Source organism: Mya arenaria, chromosome 14, assembly GCF_026914265.1.
Source record: "Mya arenaria isolate MELC-2E11 chromosome 14, ASM2691426v1".
Taxonomy (NCBI): Eukaryota; Metazoa; Mollusca; class Bivalvia; order Myida; family Myidae; genus Mya; species Mya arenaria.
The window spans coordinates 41,626,259-41,640,935 of NC_069135.1; the positions used below are offsets into that span (position 1 = coordinate 41,626,259).

At 38.2% G+C, this 14,677-nt stretch overlaps 1 protein-coding gene across 1 annotated transcript; it reads right to left on the bottom strand.

Moving 5' to 3' along the window:
• Nucleotides 1–12,535: 12,535 nt before the first annotated feature.
• LOC128216143 (heat shock 70 kDa protein 12A-like) lies at nucleotides 12,536–14,363 on the bottom strand. The gene is made up of 3 exons (XM_052922725.1): nucleotides 14,220–14,363; nucleotides 13,648–13,853; nucleotides 12,536–13,249 (listed from the first exon to the last, which is right to left on the bottom strand). Exons 1-3 carry the CDS (start codon nucleotides 14,305–14,307, stop codon nucleotides 12,536–12,538), a joined length of 1,008 nt encoding a protein of 335 aa, XP_052778685.1. The 5' UTR covers nucleotides 14,308–14,363.
• Between the last annotated feature and the right edge of the window lie 314 nt (nucleotides 14,364–14,677).

The following is a 14,677-nucleotide window of genomic DNA, read 5'->3' on the forward strand; positions in this document are numbered from 1 at the left end:
TATCAAAACAATTACCGCAGCAAACTTTCCCGTCCTCACGTATCATCTTGTAAGATTCGTTGTGAACCTTGTCAACAAAAGGCCATTTCATTCGAAGCCCATACCTGTATTTGCTCACTCGCTGAGTAATCAGCTCTGGTTTGTGATTTAATTTCTTTCCTGTTTCATTTTCAATTTCCATATCTCGTTTTAAAGTATGTTGGAAGACTAGAAAACAGTTATTCATTCATAACGTAGACAGTTCTAGATCGTCATAAACAGACTCAAATGAAATGAAGATGGCCATGAGAGGAAGTGCAGTGCACAAGAACCATAATCCTACCATTCCTCTTTTGTTGGTTATCCCCCCTTTACCTGTCACATAGATAGATGGCCATGAGAGGCAGTTCAGTGCACAAGAACCATAATCCTACCATTCCTCTTTTGTTGGTTATCTCCCCTTTACCTGTCACATAGATAGATGACCTTGGGAGGAAGTGCAGTGCACAAGAACCATAATCCTGCCACTCCTCTTGTTGATTATCTCCCCATTACCTGTCACATAGATAGATGGCCATATGCGGAAGTGCAGTGCATATGAACCATAATCCTACGATTCCTCTTCTGACGGTTATCTCCCCTTTACCTGTCACATAGATAGATGGCCATGAGAGGCAGTTCAGTGCACAAGAACCATAATCCTACCACTCCTCTTGTTGGTTATCTCCCCTTTACCTTCACATAGATAGATGACCATGAGAGGAAGTGCAGTGCACAAGAACCATACTCCTACCATTCCTCTTTTGTTGGTTATCTAACCTTTACCCGTCAAATAGAAAGATGGACATGAGAGGAAGTGCAGTGAACAAGAACCATAATCCTACAATTCCTCTTTTATTGGTTATCTCCCCTTTACCTGTCACACAGATAGATGGCCATGAGAGGGAATGCAGTGAACAAGAACCATAATCCTACCACTCCTCTTGTTGGTTATCTCCCCTTTACCTTCACATAGATAGATGACCATGAGAGGAAGTGCAGTGCACAAGGACCATACTCCTACCAATCCTCTTTTGTATCTCCCCTTTACCTGTCAAATAGGAAGATGGACATGAGAGGAAGTGCAGTGCACAAGAACCACAATCATATCATGAATATTTATAAAGATATCTCCCTTAAACCAGATTTTCATAATCGGACACTATGTTGGAGAAAGGGTTTGAAATAAAGCTTTATCAATGGATATTTATTGATGAGAAGAAGTACAGTGCACAAGAACCATAATCTTATGTGCATATTTATGAAGTTATCTCCCCTTGTTTCATTATGGTACTTGTCCGTGTCATATCTGGATTACCATAAAACTTGGTACAAATGTTGTCCTAATTGAGACAATGTGCAGTGACCTTGTCCCGTGTCCATACCTCAAAGGTCAAGGTCACACGAGATATTTAAACTGCAGAGAACACTTGCTCGTGACTGCGCTATAACTTACTTAACCATTGATACATTACCATACATATATTGGTACAATTATTGAATTGAAAGCGTAAAACCAGTTGCTCAGATTAATACATTGCACACTCTGCTGATAATTATCATTATGTGCAACTAATTTAATATTTTGATAAACAATGAACACAGATGTGATAATATATATCTCAGGTATTTTCTCTTTATAAGCAGTAAGACATTGTTATGGCATCATCACAATATATATGATTGACTTTATCTAAAGTACTTCAGACTTGCTTTTTGATTAATTTTAGAAATCAAAGACTCAATTTTTAATTTCCTTCTATTTCTTAGCCAAAACAACATTGACATTGATCTTACCTACACACAATCTGAATATTTTTAACAAATATCTTTTATATGATATTCATATATGTATCCAAGAATATTTAGGTTACTGATCAAACAACTTGTTTTTCCTATTTTCCCACTCTTGACCAATGGAAGTGTACAATTTTGGTCAGAACACACCAGGTTCAGAGAAAAACGAAATGTTCTAAATAACAACGGCTGGGGATATAGTCATCCTTTGGAATGCTTTGTTCTCATCAACACTTTATCTTGGTAAAATACTAAAGGGATTGAAATAAAACTTGAAAAGCAGACAGAAGGCAAGAAGAGGAAGTGCTACGCATAAGAACCATAATTTTGCCATGCATGTGTTTTTTCCGTTATCTTTTAAATACCCCCCTGTAACCTGATATTTTCCATAAAAGGGTTGAACTGAGGCTTGGAATGTAGATGGATGGAAATAAGATGAAGTGTAGTACCCAAGAATTATATACTGTCAAGGTCATATCTTTGAATGTACTGGGGGGATTCAAATGAAACTTGGTTTAGAAATAAATGGCATAGACAGAAAGTGTAGTAACAAGAAAAATATGCTATCCTGCATTATGATATTTATTTAATTATCTCCCCTAGGCCTGATAGTTTCCATAAGAGTTGCTGTTCAGGTATTATTTTGGATTTTTTTTTTAAAGTGATTAAAATGAAACTTGGCGGGAAAATAGATGGTTTAGAGCCTATGACATTATAAAATGTTTGAAGATCCATATTCAGACAATGTTCCTCTTCTACTGATATTTGTGAACAAGTTCTGCTTTTTATTTCAAATAAAAGAGAGATTTACTTTAAAATCTAATTCTCAGATAGCACATATCTTTCATTTTATGATTTTTTCCAATTTTTGTATAATAATACTATAAAAAATCACTTTCTACCATCATATTGTATTACAATATCTGCCTATTTATAGAACATTGACATACGGGGACCTCCATTGCTTCCAGCGATTCCCTGTTAAAATATTGTTTACCATAGAACTGTCTTTTCACTTTGTAATGATGTTATATCATTATTACCAACAGTGTTTTATTAACATTTAAAAAAATAATTAAACATGAACATGTCCTTTTAAATGTATGTTAGTCCAACTTCTGTTGGTAAAATTCAATTATAATATAAACAATGACAATCTGATGACAAGAAATGATTTACACTTGTACTAAGATTGTTTTCACAAATAGTTAGATGAAATGTTTCAAATAAATTTTGAAATCAAGAATTTAAAAGTATTTTATTTTCAGATTTGATGTGCTGTCCTTGACATTGACAATCTCTCATCTGCTGTGAGCATCAACCACAAGCAGTGAAGTGCCCTGCTTAGCAATTGACCTTCTCCTACCTGCTGTTAGCTTCAACCACATGCAGCGATGTGCCCTCCTTGGCATTGACTGTCTCCCACCTGCTGTGAGCATCAACAACAAGCAGTGATGTGTCCTGCTTGGCATTGACCATCTCCCACCTGCACCAACTATGAGCATCAACCACAAGCAGAGATGTGCCCTCCTTGGCATTGACTTCCCCCAACATAATGTGAGCATCAACCACAAGCAGTGATGTCCCACCATGGCTTTGACAGTCCCAAACAGGTTTTTAGCACAAACCGAAAGTAGTGATGAGCCTTCCTTGGCATTGACCATCTCAATACTGCACCTGCTATGAGCATCAACCACAAGCAGTGATGTGCCCTACTTGGCATTGACCATCGCCAACCTGCTATGAGCATCAACCACAAGCAGTGAAGTGCTCTCCTTTACATTAACCATCTCCAACCTGTTGTGAGCATCAACCACCATGGGTATACAGACTGTCTCCCACCTGTTATGAGCATCAACCACAAGAAGTGATGTCCCACTTTGGCATTGACTGTCTCCAACCTGCTATGAGCATCAACCACAAGAAGTGATGTCCCACCTTGGCATTGACCATCGCCAACCTGCTATGAGCATCAACCACAAGCAGTGATGTGCTCTCCTTTACATTGACGATCTCCAACCTGCTGTGAGCATCAACCACCATGGGTATACAGACTGTCTCCCACCTGCTATGAGCATCAACCACAAGAAGTAATGTCCTAACTTGGCTTTGACTGTCTCCAACCTGCTATGAGCATCAAGTACAAGCAGTGACGCGCCCTGCTTGGCTTTAACTGTCTCCCGCGTGCTCTGAGCATCGACCGCAAGCAGTGATGTGCACTGCTAGGCTTTGACTGTCTCCCACCTGCTATGAGCATGAACAGCAAGAAGTGAAGTCCCCCCTTGGCTTCGACTGTCTCCAAACAGCTTTTAGCATAAACTGAAAGTAGTGATGAGCCCTGCTTGGCATTGAAGGTCTGTTATCTTCTATGAGCATCAACCATAAGCTGTGATGTGTCCTCCTTGGCATTGACCATCTCCAAACTGCACCTGCTGTGATCATCAACCACAAGCAATGATGTGCCATCGTTGGCATTGACCATCTCCATACTGCGACTGCTATGAGCAAGAACCATAAGAAGTGATGTTCCCCCATTGACTTTCTCCCACCTGCTGTGAGCCTCAACCACAAGAAGTGATGTTCCAGCCATTGACTTTCTCCCACCAGCTGTGAGCATCAACCACAAGCAATGATGTGTCCTCCTTGGTATTGTTCGTCTCCCTGCCACTGTGGGCATCAACTACATGTACAAACTGTCGTTTGTTTATCATATATTGTCTTGATTGTTATGATAAATATTGAAGCAGTCTCCAAGCCAAAGACTGGGAGATATGTTGTTTGGTGGGCCATTCCATACATTGTATGACAGGCCATTAAATCTGTATACACATTTAGGTGGAGTCGCTTGTCAAAAACGTTCTCCCCTTTGTCCAGGATGACCATTCCTTTACAAATTTGTTAGAATGATTGCTTGATAAAATGTGGGCTCAAAATAACGAATAAATATAATTTGTCATTTAGTTAAGAAAACAGCTGCGGTTTTTATAACAAAGTACATGTAAGTATTGAAAGTAATTACTACACGTACGACCCTTGCTATAGTGCCCCATTAAGGCTCATTAAATGCGCACCAAAAGTTGGACGTTTTGACTAAGTGTGTTAATACAAACAAAATCGTACAGATGTTCGTGTCACGACTTCTAAATATTTTGACAAAATTCAATGTTGGAAGGAATATTTTCTTATTCAGAGGGGCTAAACAAACAAAAAACTAGAGAATATGATTGAACGTCAGTTCCATGAAATATGGATGCAACAGCCTTTTGTCATTCGGAACATCTCGTCTATGTAAACAATCATGGATGATTTTAGACGGTTTATAATGTCAAAAATCTTTACAGATAAACTTCTTTAAAAGATCGCGTAGCAACACCAATATAGCATAAGGTATATGACTTGACTCGTGAGAATTTTAATCATTTAAGCAATAATACACTTTACTGACAATCAATTTAAGCTAAGTAATAACAATACACGTAAAAGCTTTATTTCTAATTTATGTTTTTACGATTTACTTCTACTGAGGGACCGGCATTCATCCAAGGTTGTTTTCGAAGGAAAATGGCCGTGTAGTTCCGAATGTTGAGAGTAAACCGCCAAGTTTACTGAGGGGCGTACCCTGTTTACTTTCGCCCCTATCTAAGAAACGAAGTTGTTTGGTTTAAAGAGATGGCAGGTTTTGTTTTGACTGTTTCTAGTCCGATATGGTGCATTTGGTTTTTTTTTTCATTTATTTTATTCTCCTATATTGAAAAAAGTAAACTTATACGCTATTAGGGGGTGGGGTGGGGGATGGGGGGGCGCTAGTCTGCTAGCTGTGATATTGTATGAAACTATCTTTGGTCTGACTTCAGGAACGTTTACGTTTGGGCGATTTGATCAATTATAATGTAGTCTTAACGTTTCGTCTCGTTCGGGTTCCAATCAGAACACATCAGCCAGGATTCAACAGAAATTTACATCTTCGGCATGCTTCCAGATAGATTCCTGTAAGGTACTGGTCGAGTGCTCCTGCTCCTCCTAGGTAACGGCTACGCTGTGCGCCCGAGGGTCGGATTTTTCTATCCGGACTAGACACATATGATATATACATATTTTCTTACATACCTTAAACGAGTTCTTTGTGAACAATAGCAAAATGCTTTTCTGTTAAGTTCACCAAAATCCGCGTACGGTGATTTTTTTGGGACGTTTTCGATCGTCATGGCGCGCAGTTTTTATATCCACTGCATAGTTCCTTCAAAAATAATATCTGATATGTGTTTTCGTTCCGGATAGAAAAATCCGACCCGAGGGCACCAGCGTTGCCAGGTAACGAAACTTACCGAGTTTCCGGCTACGCAGCGTGCTCGAAGGTCGGTTTTTCTCTCATGAACGAACACATGCACATGATAGATATTTTTTTCCAGCATACCTTGAAATTCATTTTTGTGTGATTTTTTTTTGAATCAGATGAATTTTGTCAACACGGCTGATTTCCCTGAAGATGCCTATCCGGTGTGTTAGATTATAATGTATTTTACGGGTTATATTGTTTTCTTCTGAATCTATATATTTGCAAAGGGAATGTTAATGGAAATGCTGTGACGATATTTTTTTATATGTTTTACACTATATGTATGCATTAATATTATGATATTTCAATAAGAAGTGTAAAAAAGATATAAAAAATTAGAAATGAATTGTATGAACATAGTTTATTCTAGCATTATTCTGTAGCGTAGTCTTATCTGACATTTTTCTGTAGCGTAGTTTAATCTGGCGTAATTCTGCAGCATAATTTAATCCGGCGTTATTCTGCGCGTAGTTTAATCTGTTTTTATTCTGCAGTTTAGTTCAATCTTGCATTATTCTGTAGCATAGTTCAATCAAGCGTTGTTCTTCAGCGTAGTTCAATCTGGCATTATTCTGCAGTGTAGTTCAATCTGGCATTTTTCTGAAGCGTAGGCCAATCTGGCGTTATTCTGCAGAGTATTTCAATCTGGCATTATTCTGCAGTGTAGTTCACTCTGGCATTTTTCTGCAACGTAGTTCAATCTGTCGTTATCCTGCAGCGTAGTTCAATCTGGCATTATTCTGCAGCGTAGTTCAATTTGGCTTTATTCTGCAGCGTAGTTCAATCTGTCGTTATCCTGCAGCGTAGTTCAATTTGGCTTTATTTTGCAGTGTAGTTCAATCTGGCGTTATTCTGCAGCGTGGTTCAATATGACGTTATTCTGCAGCTTAATATCAATCTGTCGTTATTCTGCAGCGTAGTTCAATCTGTCGTTATTCTGCATCGTAGCTCATTCTGGTATAATTCTGCAGCGTAGTTCAATCTGGCATTATTTTGCAGTGTACTTCAATCTGTCGTTATTCTGCAGCGTAGTTCAATCTGGCAATTTTCTGCAGCGTAGTTCAATCTGGCGTTATTCTGCAGCGTAGTTCAATCTGGCGTTATTCTGCAGCATAGTACAATTTGGCATTATTCTGCAGCGTAGTTCAATCTGGCGTTATTCTGCAGCGTAGTACAATCTGGCATTATTCTGCTGCGAAGTTAAATCTGGCATTATTCTGTAGCGTAGTTTAATATTTTTGAATGAAAAATTCTAAAATTTTGTTATTTAAGACGAGGACACGTTTTACTGAAAGACCTAATGTTACTGTTTTGAATGGCGTACAGTGGTGAAGCTACATATACACCATGTAGGCCTAGACCTACAACTTTTTTTGAAAAATGACAAAAATCAGAAATGCAATAAAAACTAATTGCTACTCAAATAACACCAAATGGGTATTATTTTAACGACGCAAGTTCTGTGTTTGTTTAAACAACATGTAGGGTGTATTGTATTCGTTGCAAGTATAATTAAGTATGTGTAATGTGCATATAAAAAGCCCCAAGCTCACATAGAATCATCGTAATGTGTAAAATAATGACCATAAGGTTTTGCGCATGGTTTGTGTATTTGGAACCGATGATTGTGTTCGACTCCTCCAATTACTTAGGTTTCGATCAAGCTTAGTGTGTAAATTGTTGAAAATGAAGTCATTGGTCGGAAAGGAAATCACTTGTTGCTAAAGAGGTTGCTGTTTGCTAAAGAAGAAGTGGATACTTAGAATGTCATTGGTCGCTAGGGAAACCATTGGTTGTTCAGAACCAAAATGGTTGTTAAGGAAGTCTTTTATTTAATTCGGTGCCATGGATGAAGGTAGTTACTAACCACTACATGAGGCTTCATATCAAATATCAAAGGTTATGGCCTTGCGATTTAAATAAAGATTTCCGAAGTTTTTAATTTACATGATTTTACTACAAGTATTTAAGTATATAGCAAACCAAGGACCCCAGGGCCGACCCAGCTTTAACACTTAAACCTGAAATCGAACAATCTTTGTAAAGTAATATCAGATGTATAGGGTCTTCACCTTGCAATTTCAGAGAAGATTTTCAAAGATTTTTCAATATAGTAATATAGTAAACTTGAGACCTCCTGTGTGGAACCAGCTTTTAACCACATCATACCTAATATAAAAGGGCTAGAAAATGGGGCTTCAGAGAAATTTTTCAAAGGGAGGTTTCACTTGAGAAACCCAATGACTGTTGTCTTTTTACTAAAACTGCACCTTGTTACAAATTTTACATGTGCAGTCTAATCAAATAGTAAAAACTAGCCCCTCTTCTGAGTTTTAAACAAATAAACATGGCTTAAAGGACTTCAATAAAGTGTCACCTAAGTAACCCTTTGTATAAGTCATTTTGAAATTTGGCAAATAGTTGGCCAAAATACGCCAGAGGAGAATAGCAGCCAGAATTCTACATGGAGCTATATTCTATTGGAAGATATTTTACCATCCAGTTAACATTTCTGTGAAAGTTGAGCTAAAATTGTCAAACAAAAGGGTCGATCAAGGTCATAATTTGTATTTAGATTAATATTATTTTTATTATATTAAACTAAATGAAATGGTAAGTACTTGTCATCCAAATCAATTATGGACAGGATACCTAAATTCACCGAATTTCTTTTATATTGGTACATCCTATTCGCCGCGTCTATAAGTGCTTTGCATATGACTGCATTCAAATTTATGCATCCCGCAATACCAGGTTTAATTGCTTAACATACGCAATTGAAATGGTAAAATTGTTAGGGTTGCGTATTCAAAGGTGTATAGCGTAGTTAAAGGGACTCGACACTTAACACTGAAAAAAAACACATATATAGTATACAACATATATTCGAAAAAGAACACTGTCTTAATCGGTTGCTTTAATTCAATTACCACAAATAGGGTGTAAACGTTTATTGGATATTACCAATTTCTATTTTGAGAGGCCACGGAACATTTTGAGGACGTGCATACATCATGGCTGTGGCGTGAGGAGGGGAGGTGACATTTTGGCATGCAACTTAGAACGTGCACACATCTTGGCTGTGGCGGGAGGAGGGGGGCATTTTGGCATGCAACTTAGGACGTGCGCATATCTTGGCTGTGGCGTGAGGAGGGGGGGGACATATGGGCATGCAATTTAGGACGTGCGCGCATCTTGGCAGTTGCGTGAGGAGGGCGGACATTTGGAGATGCAACATAGGACGTGCGCACATCTTGGCTGTGGCGTGAGGAGGGTAGGTGACATTTGGGCATGCAATTTATGTCGTGCGCACATCTTGGCTGTGGCGTGAGCAGGTGGGGGATATTTGGGCACGCAACTTATGACGTGCGCACATCTTGGCTGTGGCGCGTGAGGGGGGGGGGGCATTTTGGCATGCAACTTAGGACGTGCGCACATCTTAGCTGTGACGTCAGAAGGGGACGAATATTTGGAGATGTAACTTAGGACGTACCAACATCTTGGCTTTTGGCGTGAGGAGGGGGGGGGACATTTTGGCATGCAACTTTGGACGTGCGCACATCTTAGCTGTGACGTCAAAAGGGGGCGAATATTTGGAGATGCAACTTAGGACGTGCGCACATTTTGGCTGTGGTGTGGAAATGGGGGGATGACATTTGGGCATGCAACTAAGGACGTGCGCACATCTTGGCTGTGGCGTGAGAATGGGGGGATGACATTTGGGCATGCAACTTAGGACGTGCGAACATCTTGGCTGTGGCGTGAGGAGGGGGACATTTGGGCATGCAACTTAGGACGTGCGCACATCTTGGCTGTGGAGTGAGGAGGGTGGCATTTTGGCATGCAACTTAGGACGTGCGCACATCTTGGCTGTGGCGTAAGGAGGCGGGGTCATTTGGGCATGCAACTAAGGACGTGCGCACATCTTTTCTGTGGCGTGAGGATTGGGAGATGACATTTGGGCATGCAACATAGGACTTGCACACATCTTGGTTTGGGCATGCAACTTAGGACGTGCGCACATCTTAGCTGTGACATCAGAAGGGGCGAATATATGGAGATGCAACTAAGGACCTGCGTACATCTTAGCTGTGACGTCAGAGGAAGGCTAAGACGTCATATAAATCGGTGCTCAGCCGATAATGTTTTTTACAATTTCTAGCCCGAGATGGTGAATTTTTGGCGTATGTTTTACTTTTATTCTCCTATATTGGAAATAAAAGTAAACGAATTTTAGGGAGGGGGCGCCGGGTCACTGGATCCGCTTGTGAAAATCTGGTCGCAAAAAGTGATCGGTATAGAAAGGAATACTGGTTCAGTCGGATTTAAAAATATTTAAGGCTACTTTGATATATTTTACAAAATAATCTGGGAGGAATAAAACAACCCTCCGACAATAATTGATTTCAGTGTTTACATTGTTATTCATTCACGTAAGTCACTTGTTCTATCCACTCCGACACCGAATGTCCCAGCTGATACGCCCATCCAACTCGACGCAAGTAATAAGGTCCCTCGCGTTACTTTGGACCACTATTCCGGGTTGACTCAGTCCCTAAAGATTGAACGACGAAACGACAGAACATCATATATACCATGGTGACAGTAATCCAGATCGGTCTGTGTCTCAATCGGAAACGGGACATGGGATATTACCTGAGCCACTTCCGTCGCGTCATAGGGGAACCCCTGACGTCAATTAACATGTTTCTGTTCAGGAAAACATTGTTTATTACGTTTCATATCGAATTTACTAGGTTTAAATTGAAATCCAGTCTTTGGCGAAACATTTTATAATGAAGTGTTGACATGTTTTGTTTCAGTTAGTCTACGACCTGGTGGTTTTCATTTCACAGTGTGCCTCAAATTTGTTAAATTGAAGTTTGATCAAGTTCACCGAACAAAACATGTTCTTAAACACATGGATCGCTTATAAATCTTTATTGGAAAGGTTACTTCTAGTTACATGTTATTCAGCACTTTTATGTTTACCTTATTAAATGTTTTATAGATCTTATATTATATTTTCGGTTTAAGGGAGATCGCTTTTTCTTTGTGTGTGTGTGTGTGTGTGTGTGTGTGTGTTATATAAGGTTACAATATAGAAGATAAGGATTTGTGTTTCTCAATGGTCTCAATGGTGTGTTCCCCCTTGCCCAACCGCTATTTTGTCATAGAAATTGAGGTTGGGGTTGGGGGATGTATAGTTAATTGAATTCATAGTGAGTTGTTATGTGGTAAATGGCGAAAAATGCTATACTGTTCTACAAAAAGTTGCGTTTTCAAAATTTCAAAAAAACAACACATATAGAGCTGAATTTTATTTGCAATTCATAATGGTGCATATATAATTAAAACTGCAAGAATGTACAATGTTATGAATAAAAGCATAGAGGAGCAAGGAATTGGGATTAACTGATATATCGGATATATCTTAAGATGTATTGCTTTGGTGTCAACAACAGCAGCAACAACAAAGACAACAACAACAAAATTAAGAACAACAACAACAATAAAAAAACTATCACAACCACAACATTTTTTATTTTGGTCAGTCGATAGCAAAAAATGGAAACTTAAGGGACAAGCCGATTAGCCAAAATCTAACAAACCTGTTTAAAGGCTTAAGCAAACAGTAACTAAATGATAGACACATATCATTCACAACAGCACAGCAAACCCACACACGCATCAGAATATCAAGCCTTTTCTATAGTTATGATATTCGATCGAAGGATATTTACTGGGTACTGCCGTTCAGTGTCAAGATGTTGGCATAAACACATTTAACACTTTTCTAAGAAGATGCCCCTCATGATCTCATATCGATATGATATATTTGATGTTAATTACACAGTGACTTGTTTCCGATAGGTTGATGTTTTGTGACAGAACATTTCCGAAAACATAGAAACAAAACACTACTCTGAACAAAACTAAGATTACTGTGATTTTACAATGCGGTGGTTATTCGAACTTTGTGATATAAGGTAAGTATATTTTCATGATAAAGAAAAAAAATGACAGTGCCATTTTGACCAAATAAGATTGTAATATATGAACATCCAAGTGTATATGCAAGTAAAATATTTTCGTAACGAATGTACTCTAAGAGGGGTGTATATCAAGTATTTGCCAATTTCGCATGTTCTAAAACTTTAATTTTATAAACTGCTGCACACATCCGTGTTATTTTCAATTTATATATAGCTATTCTATGAAAATCTAGTTCTGTACATTCTTTGATTACAATTGTTTTACATTAATAGACTGGACCAAGATAAGTTTTATACTACCTAAGACAGTTTGGAACAGTCTTAAAATACTCAAGGATGTTACAGTTAATAAGATATTGTAAGATACGTTTTATATGTTTTCGAATGTTTAGCTCAAGAAGTCAATTCTTAGACGATGCACTTTCTCTGTAGCGACCTCGGTGGCCTCAACCTCAATCTCAGTCCCTCCGTAAATCATTCGAACGTTAACAGATCGGGCAAGTCCACTCCCTTCTATGGGAACTTCCAATTCGTCTGCAATGTGGCAACCTTCGTCGGTTACATACATCGGATCTGGATCAAGGGTGTAATATATAGGAAAACGTATTGCGATTTGATTTGAATTAAATGGAAGGTAGTTCTTTTCCACTTGTGCTTTTTGAACATTGAGGCATTGCCCAGCTGTAATGTGTTTACTAAAAAGATGTTCGCAATAAGCATCACCGTTCTCGTCTTTTACCTTATATGATTCTCTATGAACATGTTCAATAAAATGCGCACTTTTGTTTGTGCCATACGTGTATTTGCTCACACGCTGGGAAATCAGCTCTGGTTTATGTCCAAATATCACGGCTCCTTTCAAAACGGCAAGCTCTGGATCGTTTGGGACGATATTTGTGTGCTTATCAAACTTTGTTCTCATAGCTTGTTGGAGTAAGGGGCAATTACTGAATCCTCCGACTAGAACAACAGCAGCTATATCTCCGATGATCGACTGGTCAATAAGGTTTGAAACGTGTTCAACTATAGCGTCAACTTGCGTCTTGAAAAAGTTCGTAACTACACTCACATTGACTTTCATTTTGTCGTCTTTGATGGATACCTGCAATAAAGTTTCTACACTTACCATTAACAGTCAAGCAAACCGAAATTGCAATTTTCATTAACAAAAAATGAGAAAAAAACTGTTATTTTCTTTGTGTGTAATTATATGATTTTTTAGATATATCTATTGATAAAAAACTATTCAGTTCCATGTTATCACTTTATTATCTCAAAGATTCAGTGAATACGTCATTTATTGGCTGTTTCGTCATTTAAAACTTAAGTATTCACACACAGTACTGAGTAACAAATGTTTGTTTTTTTATATTTTACATTAGGCGGATGGTTAATTTTCAATGACTTATTAGCAATTCGATTATAGATATTCAATTAAAATCACAATAAGTATGGGATGTAACAGAAAATGGAAACTCTTTCTTGTAGAAGAATACACACCGTACTGTCAAACGGGGAATCCTTAATGACCTCGTGAATCTTCTTACCCCTGATATTCTTTACCAGTAACCCAAATGGAATCCTGAAGATCATCGGCTTAACACTTTTCACTGGATCAACAGTTCTCTTTTTCAGTTCGAATTCGCGAATCATGAACATATAATCGTCCATGTTTGACCGTTTAAATTCCTCAATGGTCTCTTTTCCTATTAAATTACAATGGAAATATCCACATCAACAACGTGTTCCGTCATTAACATTAAAGCAATTGAATACATTATCAATATAATTTGAAATTCAGCGGAGATTGCATAATAAACAATGTAATTGGACAAGGATCAAAATTAACAGACACATGGGAAACACGAAGAACAAATTACGATGTCGACACACAAAGTAAACATGAACAGTTATAAAAGGTTACAGCATTGAAACGGTCAGTTTAAACATAAGGACACATTTAGACACTCACTATGCATTGGGTGAACCATTTTACGAATACTCCACTAAACATTTGATAACCGGACGAAAATATTGTTGGACCAAACACATACATAGCAAGCATCATATACCTAACATGTCTTCTAAAAACTTCATGTAAGCATCGTCCACCTTTGTTCCGCCCCAATCTCCACCACTAGCTTTGTAAATATTCTTCATAGAACCGTTCTCTGCGACCTCTTGAACAGCTATGTCAACAGTGCCGCCTGGAATTGACAAATGATAATGTGTAAATAAAATATAAATACGTGAGGTAATTTATGTTGGTTTAAGTGTTTTATTATGATTCAGTTTAACAAATATATTATAGCACTAGCTAAGGTCACAAATCCACTTTTGGAGGGTATTTTTTTGCAACTATCTTGGAGAGTTTTTGTTAAAGTAAGCTAAAGTTTTGTACGAAACATATTTAGTTACTGTGTCATCATCTTACAAAGTACATGTTCACAGTCTTATCAAAATCATGTCGAAAGCGTTCATTTCATGGACAGTAAATCACCCTTCATTTCATGTTATCGAGGGCACACAT

What these genes read in the sequence shown, in the direction of transcription:
- LOC128216143 (XM_052922725.1), bottom strand. Translation starts at nt 14,307, where the DNA reads ATGAAGAATATTTACAAAGCTAGTGGTGGAGATTGGGGCGGAACAAAG. An exon ending in GTTTTTAGAAGACATGTTAG is followed by an intron (nt 13,854 to 14,219) that starts GTATATGATGCT and finishes GTAATTTAATAG; the next exon opens with GAAAAGAGACCATTGAGGAA. An exon ending in ATTCCCCGTTTGACAGTACG is followed by an intron (nt 13,250 to 13,647) that starts GTGTGTATTCTT and finishes ACTTTATTGCAG; the next exon opens with GTATCCATCAAAGACGACAA.